Source organism: Orussus abietinus, unplaced genomic scaffold (assembly GCF_000612105.2).
Source record: "Orussus abietinus isolate OABI.00-Male unplaced genomic scaffold, Oabi_2.0 scaffold73, whole genome shotgun sequence".
Classification (NCBI taxonomy): domain Eukaryota; kingdom Metazoa; phylum Arthropoda; class Insecta; order Hymenoptera; family Orussidae; genus Orussus; species Orussus abietinus.
The window spans coordinates 308,495-330,704 of record NW_019394248.1 but is presented as its reverse complement, the minus strand read 5'-3'; the positions used below and the strand labels follow the sequence as shown (position 1 = coordinate 330,704).

Here is a 22,210-nt window from a genome sequence, read left to right as displayed (position 1 = left end):
CCGTAACAGTAACGATGGTTAATTAGGAAAAGACTGTTAATATTTCTGACGCGATTCAATGGCCATACGAAGAACGATCATGCACTTCTCACCTGAGTTCCCTGATTCGTTGTTCCCGTGCCCTGGCCTGCGCCAAGAGGGCGTCGTACCTCGAGACGAGGTCAGCCACTTCGGAACTTTTTGCCTCCTCGGGACTCAGTTTGCCGTCCCCGGTTAGAAGCCCGTGGAGATGTTGCACCAGCTCCACCGAGGATTGGCAGCTTCCGATCATCTTGGCCTGCAATGGAGCGTTCGTGAAAATTCAAGTAAATATTTCAGGTAAATTATCTGTAAGCTCCTAACAATTTCCAAGATTTTTATTAATAATACTAACGAGGGTCTTCGCGGCGGTAGCCAGTCCAGGACCCGTCGACGGATCTGCCGCAACGGTGGCTTCGAGGGTGTCCATGGCATCTCGACATTCCCTCAGGGCAGCCTCCAGCTCCATCAGGTACGCATCGCAAGAAGTCATCCTCAGCAACCTGGGCAAGGTGTCGACCTGCACCGCCGTGTCCCGTTCAAACCTGAGGGTCTCGACCTGAACGGCCTCGTCGATTTCGATCCTCCTCTGGGCCTCCACGTCGGCCCTTAAAGCGGCGACTCGAGCCTTGATGTCCTTCCATAGGTTCTGATACTCATCGACGAGTTCCTGGATGGGCGCGACCTCGTCGGCGCGGCTCTCTCGCATGAGTCGAAGAGCCAGCTCGTCGGCTCGGCCAAGGGTCGCATTCTGAGTGGTGAGTTCCCTTTCTATCTCCGCCAGTTGTTGCAACCTCTTTCTAGGAGAGGCTTTCTGTTCAGGGGTGGCCAAGTGTTGGAGCTGGGTGAGTCTCACGTCCACCTGGGTGAGACCGACCACGGCGGCTCCGTGCGCTGCGACGAAGTCCCGGTAGGCCTTCTGGTCCCGCTGGAGAACCGACAGGACGACGTTGACCCTAGGGTCCAGGGCGTGCCACCGGTCGATGAGGATTCGCACATCACCGGTCAGGGATTTCAGGTTCTCCGGTTCCAGGCCACCTTTTGCAAGGCGACCGTAGGTTTGCTCGAGAATCCTCAGGGCAGGTTCGCGAGTCTCGAGGTCCCCGGTGATCTTCTTCACCCTCTGCAGCGTCTTCTCGTACTCGTCCTTGGGAAGGTCCTCCAGCTCGTGCTCCAGGTCCTCCAGAGTCTCCTCCATCTCGCTGACCCAGTGCTCGTGCTCGGCCACAACCTTCTCCATTTCCTGAAGGAGTTTCCAAGCGACGGTGATCTTCCTCTTGCGTTCGGCCGATCGGACGCAAGTCGTCTTCCACCTGCGCTCCAGGCCATCCATCCCCTTCTTGATGGCGTCGGTGTCGAAGGAGGCCTTCCAGGCGTCGCAGTCGCCCAGAAGGATCTCGCAGAGGTTCAGCACCTCCCCCACGTTCCCGCTCTGGGATTCTATGGTCGACTGGAGCTGGTGGTGGTCCCTCAGCTTTTTGTCCACGCAGCTCTGGGTCCTCGCCTCGATGACGAGGGGCTCGGTCAGCTGCGCCTCGACGTCGCTCAGCCATTCCCGGATCTCCGCTATCCTCTCCTCCAGGGTGCTCATCGTTTGCATCAGGTCCACCAATTTGTTGGCCCTGGACTTGCCACCGTTCATCAGGCCGTTCCACCTCTCGACGGTTTGCTCCAGAGCGTCGCGAATCGCGTCTCTGTCGGCACCCTCGGTGGCGTCCATTAGCTCCTGCCCCGTGCCCTGGAGCCAATCGATCTCCCCCTGCTTCAGGGCCATCTCGGCCTGAAGTTCGCACTCCAGCCTCTTCAGGGCTTCCTCGGGCTCGTCCAAGTCCGTGGCATTGCCGTTGCAAGTCCTCGCCTCGGCGTCTTCTATCCAAACGAGGAGTCTGCTTCGCCTGGCCTCCCATCGACTTCGAAGACCACAGCGTTCCCCGAGCTTGTAGGCCAGAAGAGCAAGCTGGTGCTCCAGCTCCCCGTGCTGCTGCCACAGCAGCGCACTGTGCTGGTTCAGCGACTTCATGTCCGACGGACTCAGGCATTCCCTCAGCTGTTCGGTCACGACGCCCAGGGACTCCAGGTCGGCCACCGTCCCCGTCAGCTTGGTCTTCAGGTCCTGCAGCGATCCCAGCTGCTGACGCGAATTCTCCAAGCTAGCCGGGTGCGCGTGGAAGCCGTCGATCAAGGATCTGCTCACCTCCTGGAAGGTGCTCGTCACCTTGGAGGTTTCCTCCGTGTGTCTTCGGTGCAGATCCTGTATCTTCTTGACGAAGTCTCTCCAGGTCTCCAGGCTGGCACGGAGGTTGGCGAGTCTCTGGGAGTTGGCGGCGTGTTCCATGCGGACGGAGACGGCCAGCGCCTCTTCGCACCCTATCAGGAGCGACTCCTGCTGCGCGAGGAGGGCTTCCAGTCGTGCCTCGCCTGCCGGCACCTTCTCCAGAAGCCCTCCTATCCTGGACAGGATTTTCTCCAGCCTCCTTAGGTGGATGAACCTCAGCTGGAGCCTCCCTCTGTCCCTTTCGACGTCCTTCAGCCAGGATAGGAGGTCCTTCTGATCCTGCCGGTACTTCTCCCAAGCCGAAAGCCTGTTCCTGACCGCGGCATGCCTCTCCATGATCCTGGCCAGGGTCTCGTTGTGGAGGTTCGTCAGGATATTAAACTGCTCCACGACGGAGAGGTGGTCCCGACCGTCCTCCGACCTCACTGAGAGGATCAGGTTCTGCTGGTCGGTCAGCAGGTTCCTGTGCACCTCGCACAGGTTCCTGTGCTCCGACAGGCCGACGTAGTCCCCGGGGACGTCGTTTGACAGGAACTCCTCCACGTGGGACAGGTACTCCTGCCAGAGCCTTAAGGCGGCTGCTACGTCCTGAGACTTCACGAGGCGCGTCGACAGCCGGTGGTACTGCTGGAAGGTCTCTCGGAACACCCTCTGCCATATCTGCAGGACCTCGACAACCGTGGGCTCCGGTCCGTCCAGGACGTCCAGAGCGCGCTCCTTGATGGACCGCAGCTGGGGCTCCGTCCGCGTCAGGTCCAGCAGATGATCTCGCAGCAGCTTAAGCTGCTGCTTGGACTCGATCCCGTCCACCGTCGTCGACTCTTCCGCCGCCGTGGTGAGGCTCTAAAATCATTATTTCAACGTTAAGGTGACACGAAAGTGGAACGAGAGGTCAATCGTTCATAAAACATTTCTACAAACCGGAGGTACCGAATCCTTTCGAAATTAAAAATAAATTATAAAAAAAAAAATTTGAAATTTTAAGGGTGTCAGGACCTTCCTTAGGTTCTCCATATTCGCGTTGCAACGATTGGACATCCTCACCCTGGAGGCCCTCGACGGAAGGCTCGCTATAGCTTGGCCGGCCATTCCAGTCGGATCGCGCCGGATTTCGTGACCGATGCAATCGGCTGGCCCTTCGACCTTGACACGACGGATTGTTTCGGAACTACAATTAAAATATAAGCGCGTGCCGGGACGATCGAGTCGTGCCAAGCACCGTTCTCGGCTCCGAGAACCGTCCGACGCCACGCGCCTTCGCGCTTCCCCGGAACCGCCTACCTACACCCTTAATGACCGGGGTCTCTCCCGCGACCGAGAGGCACCTCGCGTGCCTCCGTGACCCGGGAAAAGGAAAACACCCCGCGTGCTTCGAGAAAATTGTAGCGACGCCTCCTAGGTGCAATTCCCTACGTCCTCGTGCCTCGACGGCCGCCCCTCTCGCGGCCGTTTCGTCAACTAACGGGCAGCGAAATCGGCCTTGCACCTTCCCCCGACACCGTGAGACCAGGAACCCGATCCTCCAGTTCATAGGATCAACTTTCGCAATGCGAAATTCACATTTTCATACGAGACTTTCAAATGTCTACCAATTACGGGATTTCTTAACGATGCAATATTTTTTTCGTGGGAATCCGTATGCGGAAGAAAAAAAAATCCAACTCGAGAATCGGGTCCCAGGACCGATTTCGGGGGTTCGCACCCTCGGCAGGGAATTCATTGCCTTTATGAAACTTATTTTTTTTCAGGGCTTTCCGACCCACCTGCTGCACGGTGTCCAGGAACTCCCTGGTCTGGGAGATGTCGTTCCTGGCGATCTCCTGGTCGACGGCTCTGGCGTCGGCGGTATCGGCCAAAGTCGATAAGGTCTCTCTGACGTCTTCGAGGCGTCTTCCCAGAGCTTCGACCTCGGAGTGAAGAGGACCACCAGCTTCCAGGCCGACGTCGGAGGCGATCTGCGCCACCAGGCCCCTCAGCTCGGCGAGCCTCTCCTTGTGCTGCGCCAGGGTCTCCTCGCAGACCTGGGGAAGGGAGCTACCATGAGCATCGGAGTCGAGGACACCCGGGTGAATTCCTCGGAACGTCCGAAATTCGAGGTCCACCCTCGGCCTTGACGTGGACCGACTGGTCGTTTCGAACGCCACGTGTTCTACTCGACCCAGTTACCTCGAGCATTTTGTATTTTTAGCGGGCTCGGCATTGAGACTCTTTCTTTTTTTTTTTTTTTTTTTTCGTAACGTTAAGATAACACGAAAGGATCATTCCATACATATAAAACGTCAAAACATTGCGAAACATCAGATGTATAAAATATCTTATCCAAACAGGGTGCTCCGAATGATCAGAATCCTCAACACTTGATTACGGGGAAATCCTAACAAAGGTCCCTGAAACTCGCGAAAATGCATTTCCCGAAAGAAGAAGAAAAAAAAATATTCTACTTATCCCGAAGAACCAGAATTTTTTTTTTCTATCGAAAAATGAAATTTCAGGACCTTCGGTAGGAGATCCGTAATCGCGCGTTAGGGCTTTCGGATTATTCGGTGTGCCCGAATTATGGAGTGTCCCTTCGTGTCCCCTTAAAACGTAGGATTTCGTGAATGACCTGGGTCGATTCGGACATGTCGGATGTGGGTCAAAAAGCCGTGCAAATAGTTCGAGTAATTGGGTTCTTTGTGCGCCGGTTGGGAGCGGCGCGTTGCGTCGGTTAGACCAGGGGAACGTCCTTTCAGTCTCCCCCCGACAGTCGTACGGCACGCATATCGGGTACCTTCAGTTCCTCCGGGGTGCACATGTCTGCGACGAACCCCTGCGTCAACATCGGTTCCGGAGCGTCCCCGAGGCTCCCGAATCCTTTTAAGGGCGAAGAGTCGCGCGATGGGGTCGAAAAAAATCTCCCTCCCGACTTTCCACTTTTCGTCCCCTCACGCTCGCACGTGGGTCTCCTCCATCGGGTGCGCGTTTAAATCGTTAAGAAACTCGGGGGGTATTTTCCGCCAAATATACGAATACGAGGAATTAATGTGCCTAGGGTTAGGATTTTATCTCCTAAGTCGTGGATCTATGTAGAGACACCCGAGATGCAGGGAAACGCGACTAGGAAGGGTCGTCACGTGGTCGGAGGGACGCGAAGGGGAAGAGCGAAGTGGACGCCGCGACGCTCCGGTCCAGACTGGCGGCTGCGGGGATCGATGCGGGCACTGGACCCCCCTCCCCGGTTCGAGAGTGGGGGGTGTCCCCTGGACCCACCCTAAGAGATAAGGAGAGCGAGGGGTTCCGATCTGGCTTTGACAACGAGGGTGAAAAGAAGGTTCATCCCCCCCCGATAACCTCGGATAACCGGGAGAAAAAAAATTCAAGCGAACGTCATTTCCAGAAATCGGTCGGGGGCATATTGAGCATTTTCGAATAGAATCGAGATTTCACCCTCCCTTTGGGACGAGGGTGGAGGGACTTATCACAAAGTCGACAGGGAGAGTTGGAATCGACGCCGCGTCGAGTCGATCGATTCCAGGTCGTTCCGGGAATTTAGCGGCATCTTCGAGTCGAGAGGCACTAGAGGAACTTCGAGAGGAAATCTCAAGAGACGAAGTATTGCGCAAGCGCCGACCGATAAGCCGAGATTTAGTCACCGTCTTATATATTCGGCCGCGGTCGGCGGCTTCTCTCCTCGTTTTTCGGCGATAAGTCCCTCCGGTTTCCTCGCCGCATTCGTGCGCTAATAATAACGAATAAATATACACCGCCATCCGGGATCGCCCGCTCGTCTCTCTCTCTCCTCTGTGTTCGCGTAACCTCGGTATGACGCGTTAGGGGCAACGCACGAAACTGGGAAATCGGAACTACCGATCATTGTAAAACGGCATCGACTAAGGGGAAAGCGGACCTTATCGGACTCTGTCAACGAGTGCGTCAACTCGTCCCGTTATCGAGTGACTCCTGCCACTCGTAAATCTCGAGGGAGAAGAACTTTCCGTTTGCAAGACTATGTGAGTCACGTCTCGCACCCCGTAGATAATCTTCACGGGCCAAAGGTTCGAGAGATCGAAGTTCGACCGATCGGTGGAAACGTCCCACGGTTTTCGAACCCCCTTAATTTTTTCCCGCAATTTCAGTGCATTTTTTCTAGGCGTCGATCGCGTTTATACGTTCATTTTAAATGAATTATTAATTGATATTAAATTCATTTTCATTGATTTTAAATTAATTTTCAGAAAAGAGAAGGATGGAGACTGACCTTGACCTGGTCGAGGGCCTCTTCGGGGGGCAGGTTGGCGACGGTCCCCATCTGGGTGTCGACCCAGGCCTTGACGGCGGCGCTGGAGTCCCGGTACCGCTCCCAGAGCTGGACGGCTCGTTGGTACTTATTGCAAAGTGCATCCAACTCCGCCCTGGTGTCCTCCCAGGCCTGCACGGCTTCGCCGACGGCCGCGTCGACCCTTTCGCGGACCTCCGCGGCGCAACTCTCCCGCAGCGGTTCCGCAGCGGCTCGCAGCTCCTCGATCAGCACCTCCCGGGCCCCCAAGTCTCCATTAAGACCCTGCGACGAAAGAAAAAAAAAAACAATCCTCAATGATAATTACCATTAGTCGCGGTCATGTAACCCTTAAGGGGATGTGAAAGTTCCGCCAAACAAACCCCGCTTATGAAAATTTTCTCTAAACCGAGAATATCGAATCGCCTCAAACAAGGTGAATATGGAGACCATAAGGAAGGTCCTGACACCCGTGAAATTTCAATTTTTTAAATAATTCGTTTCTAAGGGTCTGAAAAATTTTTTATGTGGATTTCATGGGTGTCGGTACTTTCCTTAGGGCCTTCATACTTGCGGCAATACTTTGCAATGTAGAGTCGTCTGTAGTTTTAATTGAACGTGAAGCTATTGGATTTCTTTTTTAAGTCTCTGGGAATATTTTTGGAATTTTTCGTTGTGCCGAAGACCGCTCGGACATTTCGCTCCCCCGCGAGGCGCGGGGTCGACTGGCGTTCCTGGCGGTGTTCCTGGTTCGCTCTTGCTTTACGCGGGATGTGCGGAACGTTCCTCTTCCCTCGTCCGACGAGCTCGAGGGAGCGAAACGCGCTCGAATTAACGCACTTCGCCGTTATAAATACCCGGGACGCGTGGCCGCACGAGACACGCACGTTTCGGACTCCATGCTCGCCGATCGGTTCGCCGAATCGCCCTTCGATTCGCTCATTAAGGCGATCTAAAAGTGATGTCGAAGCCTCGTTCGCGACATTTCCCTCCGAACCGAGTGTACCGAATCGTTTCAAAATTTACCCCGAAAATGCAAAGACCACAAGGAAGGTCCCATCGCCCATGAAATCTCAAATTTTTTCCAAATTTATTTTCAGACATTCGAAAAATGTGCAACAAATGAAATTTTCACGAGGGTCGGAACCTTCCTCCACGTCCAGGTCGTAAAGTTTGAAATAACTCGGTGCGCTCCCCGTTAGTATTCCTTCCCAAGAAACATGCGCGAAATCCGCCACCCCTCAATTTTCCGCAACACTTCCGCAAATCCGTCCAAGTGCCGGCGATGTTCGACTCGAGGGCGCTTGTAGGTCTGCGCGACATCCTCGTCGCTCGTATTTACGGTTTTTCCTTCTCTCGGCGATCGAAAGAGACGTAAACTCGCATTGTCGAAACTAGCCGTAAATATGAATGAATCGAAGCCTTGAATGGCTCTCGAGGACTCGATCGATGACGTATCGACAAACGATCGCCGATTTGGCGTGCGTATCCCGTTTGCGGGTCTCCCATAAAACACAATGGTCGCCGGGCGCGACCCGGCCGGTCGCGGTCGCATCCGGTGCGGACGTTCCTATAAATAGTTGACTAAAAGAGGAGTTTTTTTTTATTTTTTTTTTTTACGTTACCCTTTCCCTCGCCCTATTCGCGAGAGCCGAATTTCAGGGCACCGGGTCTCTCGTTCTTGGCGTGCTTCCTCGAGTTTCGCCCTCTCGAGAGATCCGGCACGAAGCGAACTTTCCCGGTTTCCGCGATAAGACCGCACATAGTTTCGCCAGACCGAACTTGCATACGGCCGATCTCCGTTATCGCCGAGCTTTATCTCCGAGTGGGTAATGCCGTCACTAATTAGCCCCTGGAGATTAATATTCCACGCTCTGCCGTGTAATTTGAGATTACCCAATAGAACCCTTCGAGGGGGCTATTAATTGAAAAATTGGTGAAAACTATTTCCTTCTTTGATAACCGAGTGTCTCTCATATCATATGATAGTCGGCAATGCGATTCGCACCGAGTGACGTTCTGCCTTAAAAAATTGCGGAAATGTTTCGGTGACTTCCCACTTAGATATTTCTACTTTTCAATTTCTACAATTATTTTTTTTAAATATACCAGACTGTAGTATTTCAATTCGATTAAACTAGAGTAGACGGGAATGAAGTCGGCAACCCTGGGACGGATTTTCCGGGAGTCGATGTCGACTTCCTTCCTATCAGGACGCGATAGCGTTCGAATCCAGAACACGAGGACTGCGTAAAAGGTCCGCCCAAGGCTTATCTCTAGAATGCGAATTATTTACAAGGAGTGTACGTACACGTGGGCGTGAATTACCGTCGAGAAAAGTCTCGTTTGAAATTGGCAGTGTTCAATTGCGAGGTATTCGAGGTACGCATCGGCGAATCGGATGACACCACGTGGCCAAGGCGAAGGCGATTCGCGTACCGCGCGAATTTTGGGGTTACGAACTCCGGACTTTTCGGAAATAAGAATATCCACGTGGGCGACATGCGCGAGATTCACTTGACACGTAATAAATTAAGGCACGGGTGTTACGGACGCGGATGACAAGACTTCTTATCTGGCTTGACGTTTGTACGTTTACGTTAGATTTCACGAAGGACGAGAACACGATCGCGACACGCACAGATAAGGAGAGTCCGCGCGACGCGCGTTCGCCACGACGGCTCGCGGGCGACTGATACGCCGCCGATAGACCGCTCGCTCGAGACCCCTACTCCTGACCGTACTGCGCAAGCGCGAGCGCGATTGCGCGAACCGCTATTTTCGATTTTACTACAACAGGAAATATATCGCAATTCTTTCTTTTCGTCGCGTTCGTGATTTTCGATCTCTCTTGCCACACAATTCTCGGGAACGAAATTTTTTTTCGCCATTTTGGAGTAATTTCCGATAACGCCATGTTGGAATTTTTGCCGTTTTTAAAAATGCTACCGAAAACGAGCTCCTTGAATTTTAGAGTGAAATGAGTAACTTCCGATAACGCGCGACCCGATGACACTCTTTTCGATAATAAGGCTCTCATCGATGTCTGGCCTCGAGGTCGATAACAATGAATTCGTTGTTCGCAGATAAGGATGTTCTCACGGTCGTTGCGCGTAGCGATGCCACGATTTCTCGTAATTAAAGTACCAGCGCGTGAAGGTGAAGGAACTTCGTAAACCTTGTCGGTTCTCGTTCGATTCCTCCTCGAGCTTTCAGAAACTCCTCGCGTAGAGACGAATCGCTCGTCGCGAAAGACCGACGATAACGAAACGTCGGTTCGGTCCTGACAAACGAGGAACGAACGAGGCGCCTTGGAGTAAACTCGAGAAACGAACGTCCCAGTTCTCGGCAATTCCTGTAAAACTTTCCCCTCGAGGCCATAACCTGGGAATTCCCGATCGATGGGCTGCGGAAAATTCCCTCGGAAAGCTTTCCGCTGCGGCGGCCTCCATGCTACACGGGTTGCAGCGTGGAGGCATTCGGAAATCAGTGAAAAGAATTATTTTCAACGATTTCCCCGCGTTTCCGAGTACCAACCCTAAAACTAGCAAGCTCGGGAAAAATGTCGATTTTAGATGGCCCACCGCATTAAAAAAAATTCACCCTTCGGGTGGCAGTCAAGTCTCACCTCTAGTCGTTCCGTAGCTTTGAGCAGTCTCTCGTAGTCGACGGATCCCTGAACAGTGAGGAGCTCCATCATGTAGTCGGCCTCCTGGACGGACTGCTGAACGGCCTCCAGCTGCCGCTCGAACCGCCTCCAGAGGCCCAGCCTGCTTCCGAGCAGGGACAGGAGCCTGACGCACCTGGCCTCCAAATCGGCATGGGCGTCCTGGAGACTGGAGATGTCCCTCTCTACCCCGACAGGAGACACCGATACCCTGGTGCCCATGGGCAGAGTGTGGAGGACCTGGCGCAGCGCCATGAGGTCCTGCCAGAGGACCGCCAGCTCCTCTGCCACGGATTGGCACCTGTCAACTGCAGCGGCCACCACGTCGCTGCCCTGTCGCTCGCTCCCTTCGCATCCGTCCAGGACCAGGGAGAGCCTCTGGTGGGCCTTGCGAACCCTGCAGAGGCCCCTGCGAAGGGCCTTCAACCTCTCCCTCAGGAGGCGCGCGGCATCCAGCTCCTCCGCGACCACGTTCTCTATTCTGCGAGCCGAGGACAGGAGGATCCCGACCCTCTCGCTCTCTGCCGCAGGAAGCAGGCCCAATCTGCCCAGCTCGTCCTGGACCACGCAAACTCTGTCCAGGATCACGGAGAGCCTCTCCACGTAGAGCTCGAGTTCTTCCTCCGTCCGGAGGACACCGTGGAGGGCCTCCGTTGCTGCGCGCAGCTCGCTGAGCTCTCGCTCCAGGTGCCGCAGCCTCTCGTTCGCCGAGACTCCCTCCGCGGACGCGGATTCCGCCACCGCATCCTGGATCTCTCGCATTTTCTCCGTCACGTCTGTCCATCGGTCCTGCAACTCGCCGTGGAATTGTCTCTGCAGCATCTCGTCCGATAAGGGAATTGCTCGCAGGGACTGCTCGAAGTGCTCGTCCGCCTCCTCTAGGATGTTCCTGTGCACCTCGTATTGTGCTCTCAGCTCCTGCGAACGGGTTGTATCGTTAAGGGATGTAGGCTCGGGAATGGAACGCGGACTCGGAAAAATAGGACCTTCCATGGCCGCCTGGCGAACGGCCAGGGCTAATTTTAAAGTCGACCCGAATTCGCTGGGGAAGGCTCGGTTCCGGAGTATCGAGTATCGAGCGTCGAGTATCGCCCCGGTATCGCTGCCAGTCTCGAGTTTTCTAAAGTTTTCAGGTGGACTCTCTTATCCTACACTGAGAGAGAAAGAACTGATAAACCGAACAATTTCACCCTGTTAAGGGATTAAATTTCTCTCTCAGTGTAGGGAAGAAAATTGGAGTATGTACCCAAAACTGACGCATGTTGCCGACACCAGGATCGCGAGCTGCGGCCAGTTCTCGTTCTGCGGAGATCATCCAGTCCTCTAATCTGCTCGTAAGAGACTCCTGGACGATCCAGCTCTCCCTGAAGGCGAGCAGCCTCCTCAGGGACGAGTCCACGTTGTCCTGCAGTTTCAGGATCACGTCCAGAGCCTCGCCGTACCGATCGTCCGGGTCTTCGATGTTGATCAGCTCCTTCAGGCTTCGAGCAACGTCCAACAGTTGCACGATCCTGGCACGATGCGCCGCCACGTCTGAAGAGAGAGTCTGAAAATGCATAATCCGCCGCTTTAATATTACATTTTACCTGATTAAAAAATCTGGAAGTGATACAATCGAAGATTTCATCCGAACACTCTGAGCGAAAAAATTTGTTTCTAGACAAGAAGACATTTTTGGGCCGAATGGCTATTGTTATAGGTGAAAATTCCAAATTCGACCACGACATGTGATCGTTCACCTGGTATAAGGAGATGTACTGATCGTAGTCCGACGAAGTGACGGTCTGCAGGTCCGGAACTCTTTGATGAGCGACCTGAAGCCAGCCTCGCTCTTCCTTGATGCCCTGCTCCAGGATGATCCACCTGGAGGCAGCCAAAGCCATCTGCTGGGCTCTGCAGGCCGCCTGGTCCAGAAGAGCAGTGGCTACCCCATGAAGTTCAACGTGAAGTCCCGAATGCTTAGCCCTGGTCTCCGGGTCCAGGTTCCCTTCCAACGACTCCAGGATCGCGAGACAGTGGTTCAGGTTAACGAAGAACTTCCTGTGCTTCTGCATCTCCTCCTGCAGGTGCTCCAGACTCATCACCGAGATGGGACTCTCGAGGAGATTTTCAGCGATCTCCGTGATCTGCGCGAATTCCTGAAGAGTTTGCTCGTATTCTTCAGCGAGAGCCAGAAGTTGAAGAAGTCGTTCCCGCTCTATACCTAGAGTTCGGAAATTCTCGGTACCATTAGGTAATTCCAAAAATTTGTCAAACAATATAAATTTGTAATGTAGAAACTTCCTACGGAGGTTTTATAAAATTTCAATATTTATTTTTTTTTAACAGGGTGATTTACCGCTTTCAGAAATTTATCCTTACCTATATTGCGCTCCATGGTCATGGTCAATTCATGGATGGAGTAGGTCTCTTCAGGGATGGTTTTGGAAGGATAATCCCTGAGCAACCCTCGAGCAGCAGCGACGAGTCTTCCGGTTTTCCACATATGACAGCGATTGGTGTTCTCGATGCGGTCCAGCTCCTGCAGCTTCCAACGAGTGGAGGATTCGCTCTCCACCACGTTGTCCAGTTGTCTGTGTTGCTCCTCGACCAGTCGAGAGACGTTGTTCACGCCGTTCAGGAACTCGTCCCACCTGGAGAGTTCACCAGTGGCGAATGCTTCGGTCTCATCGGCAGCATCCTCGACAGCCTTGACCTGCCTCGCAAGGGCCTCCACGCATTCCCAGATCTTTTCTCGTTCCTCTTCAGGGTATCTCGATTCGACGCTCGACCAAATCTTCTCCAGTTCCCTGATGCCCTCCTCCGCGTGGCCCATCTCGTTCTTCAACTCCAGGAAGGGCCTGGAGTCCTCGTGAGAAGGTCCCGTTGGAGTCTCCTTGTTCAGGAAGATCTTGTACTCGATGGTCTCCAGCCAGGTGGAGATGGTTTCCACCACGCTGATCAGGGTCTCCTCCACGACGACCACGTTGTCTCCTTCGACGGCTCGACGCAGATTCGTCAGTTCCTCTTCCAGGTTGGAACTTCGGTCTTCCGCTAGCTCGTCGGCAATGTCTAGAGACGCGGTGCGCAGGACGTTTGTCAAAAGAGAGTTCTCCTTGGAACACTGGGCGCTCCTGATCCTGTCGGAGATCATCCTGGCGATGCGAGTCCTCTCGACCACGTGGCTCTGCTGAGTCGCGAAATCGTCAGCTACTCCCAAAGCCGAAGACGACGCCGCAGACTTTCGAGCACCTAGAAGCAGGTCTTCCCTGGACAGGACTGCTCCTCCAGCCTCTGCCGATCCTTTCCTCTCCGACTCGGAAATCACCTGGGCGTACGTCCTGACGTGGACGTCCTTTTTGCGCATTTTTTCTTCCTCTTCAGGTAAGATGGACTCCACGGGGGAGAGAAGTTCCTCCGTCGTGTCCATGGGCTCCGGGGAAGTCACGATGGTGATGGCTCCTTCGAAGGACTGCCGATCCTCTCCTGCCGGAGAGAATCCACACTCCAGGAACCTGGCTTGTTCTGAAGTGCCGAATTTCCCAGGGTCACTGGACTCCGGGGATGATCCTAACTCCTCCACTATCCCAACTGGTGACCTCTGGTCCCGCCTCTCTTTAGGATACTCGACTTCGTCGAGGGTGACTTCGATGCTCTCTATCCTCGCGTCGAAGCTGTCCTCTTCGGACTTCTCTTCGGGTGTAGTTTGGGCGATGAACGGCCAGCCAGTGGATTTCTTCGCCACGTCCGAGTAGGACATTTTCAGCAACAGCTCCTGGGACTCCCTGGGCTCGCCGAAGATGGAGTCCAGCTCGGACCTCTCCCTTCTAGGTGGAGATAGCTCCCTGGCTTCCGTTTTGTGCTTTCTCTTCCTTTTTTGTCTCTTCAGGGCTCGCACGGCTTCCTCTTCAGAGGTTACCAGACTCTCGATGGACTCCTCCGTGATGGTCGTGTCCTGGGAGGCGTCGACCGTGGACTCGCTGCCGCTCATCCTCAAGGAGTCCTGGCTGAAACTGTCGGGCAATTCTATGGTCGCCCTGACGTAGATCTCGAAGGAACTGTCCGATGTGGACTCCCTCTCTGACACCGACGTAGTTTGGGACTCTTTGCTGTCCACCACCAACGGGGACGGGTCTTTTGTACTCTCGACGAGTTCCTCTGGTACTTCTTCATCAGGTGCCACTGGAACTTGTACTTCCTCGATGCTTAATTCTGGAGGCGCCTCCATCGAGACGACGGGCTCTTCCGATTCCTCCAAAATCTGCAGATCTTCGGAAATCGGCTCCTCCTCGACGGAGGCTTCCGGCACTTCCTCGATGGCCGGAAGCATTTCTTCTATAACCACGTTTCCGACTTGGATTTCCGACCGTTCGTCAGAAGACTCCTCCAGACTGATCACCGGCTCGGGTGTGAGTCTTTCTGACGGTTCTTCCACCGAATCGTTACTTTCAGACACGGGCAAAATGTCTGTCTGCACTTCGGTGCTTGATTTGTCCGGAAGTCGGGCTTCTTCCTCTACTGTCTGCTGCCACGTAGACGTTACCGAAGTCTGCAAGGTCTGAGCGCTGGTTTCTGACATATCGAGGATGTTCTGCACGCTCTCCTCGCAGACTGAGGTCAGATCCTCCTTTTCCAGTTGAATGGAAACGTCGGAAATTGTCACTTTTTCTGGAGTGCTGGTTTGCGATGTCCCGATTGCTGTGGCTTTGACTTCTTCTAGACTCGTCTGAGCCGATAGCTCGGTGACGGATATCGGTTCCGGGCTGGTCTGAACGATTTCTTCGGCAGTCGGTTCAGGAGATTTTGTCTGAAACTCGGTGCTTTCTACTTGGACCCTCTTCGGACTTTCTTTCGGGCTCGTTTGGGTCTGCACGACGCCGACAGGAGTTGGTTCGATGGCGTCCGTCTGAACGTCGGAGTCTGCAGCAAGAGGCAGTTCTGGACTGGCTGGCTTGCTCGTCTGAATGTCCATCTCAATGGTGACCACCGGTTCCGGGGGCGTTGTCTGCATGCCGTATGCTCGCACCTCCACTTTGCAGACTTCTGGAGGAGGCGTTGTCTGCTGTTCGACGTCAGCTCCAAGAACTGCTGTCTGAGTCTGGGTTTCAAAAGTTGGCGTCGACTCCACGGGAGTGGTTTGAGCCTCTGCAGAAGTCTGATCAACGGCGGTTTGCGCCTCTGTTTCTTCGGTTTCCGGTTTGATCTCTTCAACAGGGGATGTTTGGGCTTCGGCAGAAGACAACTCGGCGGTTACTTGAACCTCCGTTTCTTCGGTTTTTGGAGCCTCTGGCTGTGGCTCTTCTGTAGGAGTTGTCTGAACGACTCTTTCTGCCGTGGGGGTCGGAAGAGGGGAAACGGTCTGCATCGACGAATGCTCCGTTTCGGTGGGCTTGGGTTCCACGGTCTGAACAGCAGATTCCAAGATGGACGCAGAAGTGGTTTGCGTTTCTGCACTGGCCCCTTCAGTTGGGACGGTCTGCATGGACGAGTGCTCTGTCTGAATAGATTGCGGTTCCAAGGTCTGAATAGATGACTCTGTCATAGGTGGGGGGGATGTCTGCATCTTTGTGTCGACCTCCTCGGACCTTGTCGTCTGCACTGACGAATCTTCTACCTTCGTTTGTTCGATTTCAGATGTCTGAATGCACGACTCCAGCATCGGCGTCGGAGATATCTGCACTTCGGAGTGCGTTACTTCGAGGCACGGTGTTTGGGTCTGAAAGTGACCAACCTCGATCGGCTTCGGCTCCATTGTCTGAATGGACGAGTCCAGGGCTGATCGGGGAGAAGTCTGCAACTCGACGTCGATCTCTTCGACTTGGACTGTCTGCATGGATGAGTGCTCCACCTCGGGTAGTTTCGGCTCTGAAGTCTGAATGGATGTTTCTGACACCAACCGAGGAGATGTCTGCATCTCGGAGTGAACTTCTTCGGCCAAGAATGTTTGTATCGACGAGTGTTCCATCCTCGTTGGTTCTGGTTCCATGGTCTGAACAGATGTTTCTGACACGAGCCGAGGAGACGTCTGCATCTCTGAGTGGACTTCTTCGGCCAGGAACGTTTGCATCGATGAGTGTTCCATTTTTGCTGGTTCTGGTTCCATGGTCTGAATAGACGACTCGATTACCACGCGAGGAGATGTCTGCATTTCTGCATGCATCTCTTCGGTCTGCAACGTCTGCATCGATGAATGTTCTATTTCGGTTGGTTTTGGTTCCACGGTCTGAATAGACGATTCCAGAACTTCACGAGGAGACGTCTGCATTTCGGCGTGAATTTCTTCTGCTGACAATGTCTGCATCGATGAGTGTTCAATTTCGGTTGGTTTTGGTTCCACGGTCTGAATAGACGATTCCAGGAGTTCACGAGGAGATGTCTGCATTTCGACGTGAATTTCTTCTGCTGACGATGTCTGCATTGACGAGTGTTCAACTTCGACTGGTTTCGGTTCCAAGGTCTGAATGGACGATTCCGACACCACGCGAGGAGATGTCTGCATCTCGGCGTGAACTTCCTCGGTTATGAACGTTTGTATCGAAGAATGTTCGGTCTTCTTTGGTTCCGGTTCCACGGTCTGAATGGACGATTCAAGCACCTCTCGAGGAGACGTCTGCATCTCTGCATGTATTTCCGCAGCCATCAGTGTCTGCATCGACGAGTGTTCAACTTCAACAGGTTTCAGTTCCGATGTCTGAACGGACAAGTCCGAAGCCGGTTGAGGAGACGTTTGCATCTCCATATGAACCTCCTCCGGTGCAATCGTCGAATGCTCCACCTCCAACGGTTTGGCTTCTTCAGTCTGAATGCAGGTGTCAGACACAACTCGAGGAGAAGTCTGCATCCCCGAATGAGCCTCATCGGTTCTTACCGTTTCCATCCCGGTGTGTTCCACCGCGGTTGGCGTCTCGTCCAAAGTCTGAACGGACGATTCGAGTATTTCTGACACGCAAGTCTGCATCCCTGTATCAGCTTCCTCCACCTGATTCGTCTGCATGTGACGTTCGGAGGTTTGAATCTCGGGTTCGGGCGAAGTCTGCACCAAGCTGGAACCAACGGCATCGGGGGTCGTCTTGCCGACCGCGACGTCCTTTGTCTGAACGACGGTCTGAACGTCCGTCTCCGTCAGGATAGGTTTGAGAGACGTTGCGGGAGATTCCTCGACGTCTTCACTCGCCTCCTTGGAAACGATGTCCGTTTCGGACACTGTCCTATCTGAAAATTCCACAGAATCGGTGCTGGTCCTCGGAACTTCCGTAGTATCCTCCTCTCCCTTGCTCTTAGGCTCGACTCTTCGTCTCCTCTTCTTCTTCTTCAGCTTGCTCTTCGTAGGAACTCGTTCCTCGATGACGGAAGCTTCGTCGAAGGTCTTGTCAGCCTCGTACCCGTGGTCCCTCTCGAGGGTTTCTTCGGTGTAGGTCGACAGAGACGGCGAGGTCTGCAGCATGTCCGCCACGTCAGGTTGTGGATCCTCGGTGAGGTGCCTCGAGGAGTCTGAAAGTTCCACGCCGATGTCCACGGAGTCTGCAAGGGTCGTCGCGATGGAGGCGCTGGATTCTTCTGGGGTCTCTTCCCCGCCTTTGCGTCTTTTCTTTTTCCTACTTCTTCGACTCGTGCTGCTGCCTGTCTCGCTCCTTTCAGACAACTCGTACTCCACTTCGGGTTCTTTCTCGACAGGTGACTCGCGAATGGTTTCCGTCTCCTTCTCCGAGGTCGACAAGGCACCGGTCTGCACGGTTTTGTTGTGGATCAGACGAATGGTCTCCTCCTCGGCAGGAAGGACGATGTCGAAGTCCTCTCTCACGATGCGATAGGGTTCGGTTTCAGACTCGCCGAAAGGTCTCTCGGCCTGAGCTTTCACGGAAGCGAAGGGTCCTTCCTCGCCTTCTTTCTCGATGGACAGATCAATGTCCACTCTCTGAAGGATCCTGTGTACCGACTCCTGGCCCTGCTTCTCGCTTTCTGCGCGCTCTATCGAGAGGAACTCCTCGATTCTTCCTTTAGTTCCTAGATTTTGGGCTCCAGGAGGTCCTACGAAAACGTCGTCCAGGGGGGTGTACCGAACGGTGATCTCCACGTCCTTTGGACCCGGAGAACCGAGGTTCTCCACGTTTTGGGCGAGGTACTTTATCGTCTCCACTGGCTCTCTGGGATGCTCGGTCGCCAGGTCCTTCACGAGGATGGAAGTGGCCGTCTCTGGTTTTCCGAGTTTCCTGTCGATGTTTTTTCCCGATTCCGGTGAAGGATCCATCTTCTTGGTCGTTTTTTCGGACTCGCTCTTCGGGAAGGGCTCCGCGACTTCGTCCGCTGCGCCCTCAGTCGTCCCCGAGAACATCCTCTGCCCTCCCTCGATGAGTTCCCGGGTTTCTAATACAGCGATACTCGATTTACCGTGATCGTCATCAGCTTCTACGGTGCGAATACCATCTGCGTGCTGTTCTACTTCTACCGTGCCTAGGTCGACAGATTCTAGCATGATACCAGGTGGTTGGCTCTCTACATCGTCAGACTTACAAGTCGCCTTAGGGATGAGGTCGTCGACCGGGGTGGACGCCGTCGAAGACGCAGCTTTCGCGTCGGCGACGGACGCGTCCTCGATGGAAGTCTGCAAAACATCGGTCTCTACGACATACGTTCCCGGTACCTGATCATCCTTGACCGATCCTGCGGTGTCCTTTACCTCGGCTGGGAAATACTCGATTTCGTATTTGTCCTCGCGAAGGACTTTCCGTCCAGGAGCCGAATCAAAGACATCGTCACCGTCGAGAGGACTCTGCCTTCCTTCCGGAAAGATTCCCCCCTGTTTCCCGCGTTCCTGGAAGAGTCCTTGGGAAGAGGACGACCCTTCTTCCGACCCCGATCCTGTAAGGACGCCTCGTGACCGCCGATCCTCGGGGATGGCCGTCGACTTGGTGGCCCGCTGCGGAGTCTGAACACTCTTCGGGGTCATGTCCTTAGCAAACGGCCCAAAGAAAGGTCCTTGCATGGGACTATCGGGCGTAGATACCTTATCAGCCGGCATCCCCTTCGAGGTGTCGCTCCCGCCGAAGAAGCTCGAGTCCTCGTCCTTGACCACGTTGATGCTGATGTGTGGAATGTCCGTCTCATCAATCTCCACCTCTTCGGGTTCCTCGATGATCTCCTCGGACGTGGTCTCCTTCCCGTCGATGACCGTCACCTTCCTCACGATGCGTCGGGTCCTCCTGATGACTCTTCTGGTGACCTGCTGGACCACGGCGTGCACACTCGACGTCTTCGTCCGGAAATCCCGACCCTGCTCGGCGACGCCCTGCGAATCCTCGCCGATCTCGGGAGCAGGAGGAACCTGAAGAGTCCCTTGAAGGACGTGGTGAGTGTACCGAGCAGGGGACTGGTACTCCTCCACCGTCACCAGGTCTCCAGGAGTACCAGCGGCGACGCGACCTCCGTAGGACCTCCTCGTCGACATCTCCACGGTCCCATCGGGCCTCGTCCTCGTCACCGTCAACCTCTGGTCCCTTACGGTAGCTTCGGAGAAGGCTTGCACGGTTGGGGTACCCTCTCCTACCGAAGACGACAGGGAGGAAAGTCGCTGCTGGGTGGTCTGGCTGCTGGTCACCAGGGTCTGCCGCAGCTTCCTGACAATGATCCTCTTGGTCCCATCCGCGTCCACCACCACCTCTGTCGTGACGTCGTCAGGCTCCACCAGGACCGTCTCGAAGGGCGTGGAGTGCAGGATGTTCAGCTCGGATTTCGCGTTCTCCTTTTGCTTGGCGTCCTGGTACTTCATGTCGACGACCACGTCGTCAGGGAGCACGCCGACGTGTTCCCGTCGCGACGACTCTAGGTTTGGACTTGCCGGGATGTTTTTCGTCGCGATTTCGATTACGTCGTGGTTCCCTTGCCTGGTCTTCAGCACCTTGATGGCCTCCTGGGTCTCGATGCCTGTTGGTGGACTCGAGGTCGGCGTTCCCAGGGTTTGGGAGAACGTGGACACCGGCATCGGGGTTGTCGAGGTTTGCTTGGATTGTCTTGATGGAGGTTTCTGTTCGATCGTTGTCACGTCTCCCATCAGACTTTGGCCTGTTTGTAGAGATACGTCTGCTAAAGATGGAGGACCTTCTCCCAGGGAGGAATTTATAGACGGTGCCTGGTCCAGGGTAGCGTCGTCGCGGTCCAGGGTGGTCTCGTCGTCGGGTTGGGTCGATGAGTCTTCTCCGAGCAGGTCCTATCGCGGAAAAAGAAAGATATTTGCAGTTTTAGCGAAGAACAGCGTTGCTGATAAGGTTTTGCTCTTACTGCAGGAATAATCCCACCGACGCATAGTGGTCTAAAGTGCATTCCCTAATAGCACAGAATAATTTCTAAATATTTCTTTGTAATCTTTGCTAAATATATCTAGCGACAGATTTTTAATAATTTATGAACATATATCAAAATTGTATTTTTTAATTTACAGACATATAATAAAAATATATTTTTCACTTTACGATTGAATCGAATCGGATGTGACGTTTCTTCGAAATTGTGACAATTTTTTTTTTCTCAATGTAGCATGTACACCTTTAAATGTCTTAATATTTACAAGATTTTATTCCAACAAGTATTGTAAATTGAACAAACCGATCAAAAAATTGAAGAATAATTCCGAAACAGAGGAACGACGTTTCTGTCGTTTTTCGGTAAGGCAAAAATATATTGTTGTAAAATTGTAAAACTCGCGTTCTCCTTGAAATGGTAATTTTTTTATAGTGCATCGAAGAAAACGTAAAGATTTCCGCAGCGGTATCTTCTCTGAGAGCGAATACGTTCCATAAAACAACGGAGATATAAATGACAGTGGGGTAATCAATGATAAAAGTTTAATTTATACCAAATTACAGTAACATGTATATCAACATTCCATAAGTACATGCAGTGCTTAAATTATATCCACCACCTTAGTCTAACACGTATAAACAATAAATAAATACTATTTAAACGATATGCGCATAGTGACGAACAAGTAAAGCGTATAAGTAACGAAATAATGAGTCGATTACGATGATCAGTGGCATAAGACGTTATCTTTTAGATACCCGAATTACCACCAACTCCGTAAGAAATAAAAAGGTAACGACCAAGCAAGAATAAAACTGTACACCTGAGAGCAGTAAATTCCAGCCCTGGATCCTCGCAAAAGCTATAACGATTAAATAAAAAAAGAACAAAGCACCCATGATAAGCAATCTACTATCTAAGCACCCTGTATACCACGTCTGGTCTTGCAGCGATCATCGATTTGTTCCTGAACGATTTACAACAAATTTCCAAATACGATTGAAAATAAAAATCAAAGTAAAATTAAAAATTGCTCTAGATTACTCAATCGTGCCGAGAGATATCAACGCGAGTGCTCTTATCATACTTCTACCAAGAAGCAACATTCTTTCAATGAAACATTGTCACTAGCTCTATCCAAATTTGATCTCGCAATTTCTTCATTACTTAAGGTGAAGTGAAACACGTCGAGAAATTCGATCGTCAAAATTTCGGACAGTTCGGTCCTTAAAAAAGTGTCTTTCATTTCACCTTAATAACTTGAAAAATGTCGTATCAGTACGTAGCCCAGTTTCGGACGTGCAGCTAAGAGGTGCGATTACGTGATCGATGATGAGCGATCGATGGGTGATCGAATGGAAGATCTATGGAAGGGACCAAAGAGGATTCGAAGGTCCCAAAGCCTAGCTCGGGAGAGCTTCAAGGGGGATTTTAAGCGAGCCCCATCACCGTGGCATCGACAATTGCGAAAGCCCCCGATTTCTGGAAAGCGACGAGTACCTGCTGCTTCTGCCGAAGACGCGTCGACATTTCCATCAAGGCCCTCTTCAGGTTCTTCGCCAGAGCGCAGACTTCCGGCAGGGTCTCCAGCTGGGAGACGCGGTGCGTCCTGACGATCAGCTCGTCCTGCAATATCTGCGCATACAACAATAAATACCTAGGATCTGCATATCCTCTCTTAGACTTATGAAAAAAATCTCGTTCATTTAAGAAAATCGTT

At 53.1% G+C, this 22,210-nt stretch overlaps 1 protein-coding gene across 6 annotated transcripts in view; it reads right to left on the bottom strand.

The window, feature by feature from the left end:
- The window catches only part of LOC105694784 (nesprin-1), an 84,662-nt gene that overhangs the window by 3,462 nt on the left and 58,990 nt on the right, over positions 1-22,210 (bottom strand). For all 6 annotated transcript variants that reach the window (XM_023433532.1, XM_023433542.1, XM_023433545.1 and 3 more), the window contains 9 exons: positions 21,991-22,125; positions 12,577-20,398; positions 11,955-12,418; positions 11,462-11,761; positions 10,177-11,133; positions 6,531-6,833; positions 4,057-4,314; positions 374-3,136; positions 93-277 (listed from right to left, as the gene is read on the bottom strand). In XM_023433532.1, the coding sequence (XP_023289300.1) occupies positions 93-277; positions 374-3,136; positions 4,057-4,314; positions 6,531-6,833; positions 10,177-11,133; positions 11,462-11,761; positions 11,955-12,418; positions 12,577-20,398; positions 21,991-22,125 (13,187 nt within the window). The remainder of the gene's footprint in view (positions 1-92; positions 278-373; positions 3,137-4,056; positions 4,315-6,530; positions 6,834-10,176; positions 11,134-11,461; positions 11,762-11,954; positions 12,419-12,576; positions 20,399-21,990; positions 22,126-22,210) is intronic.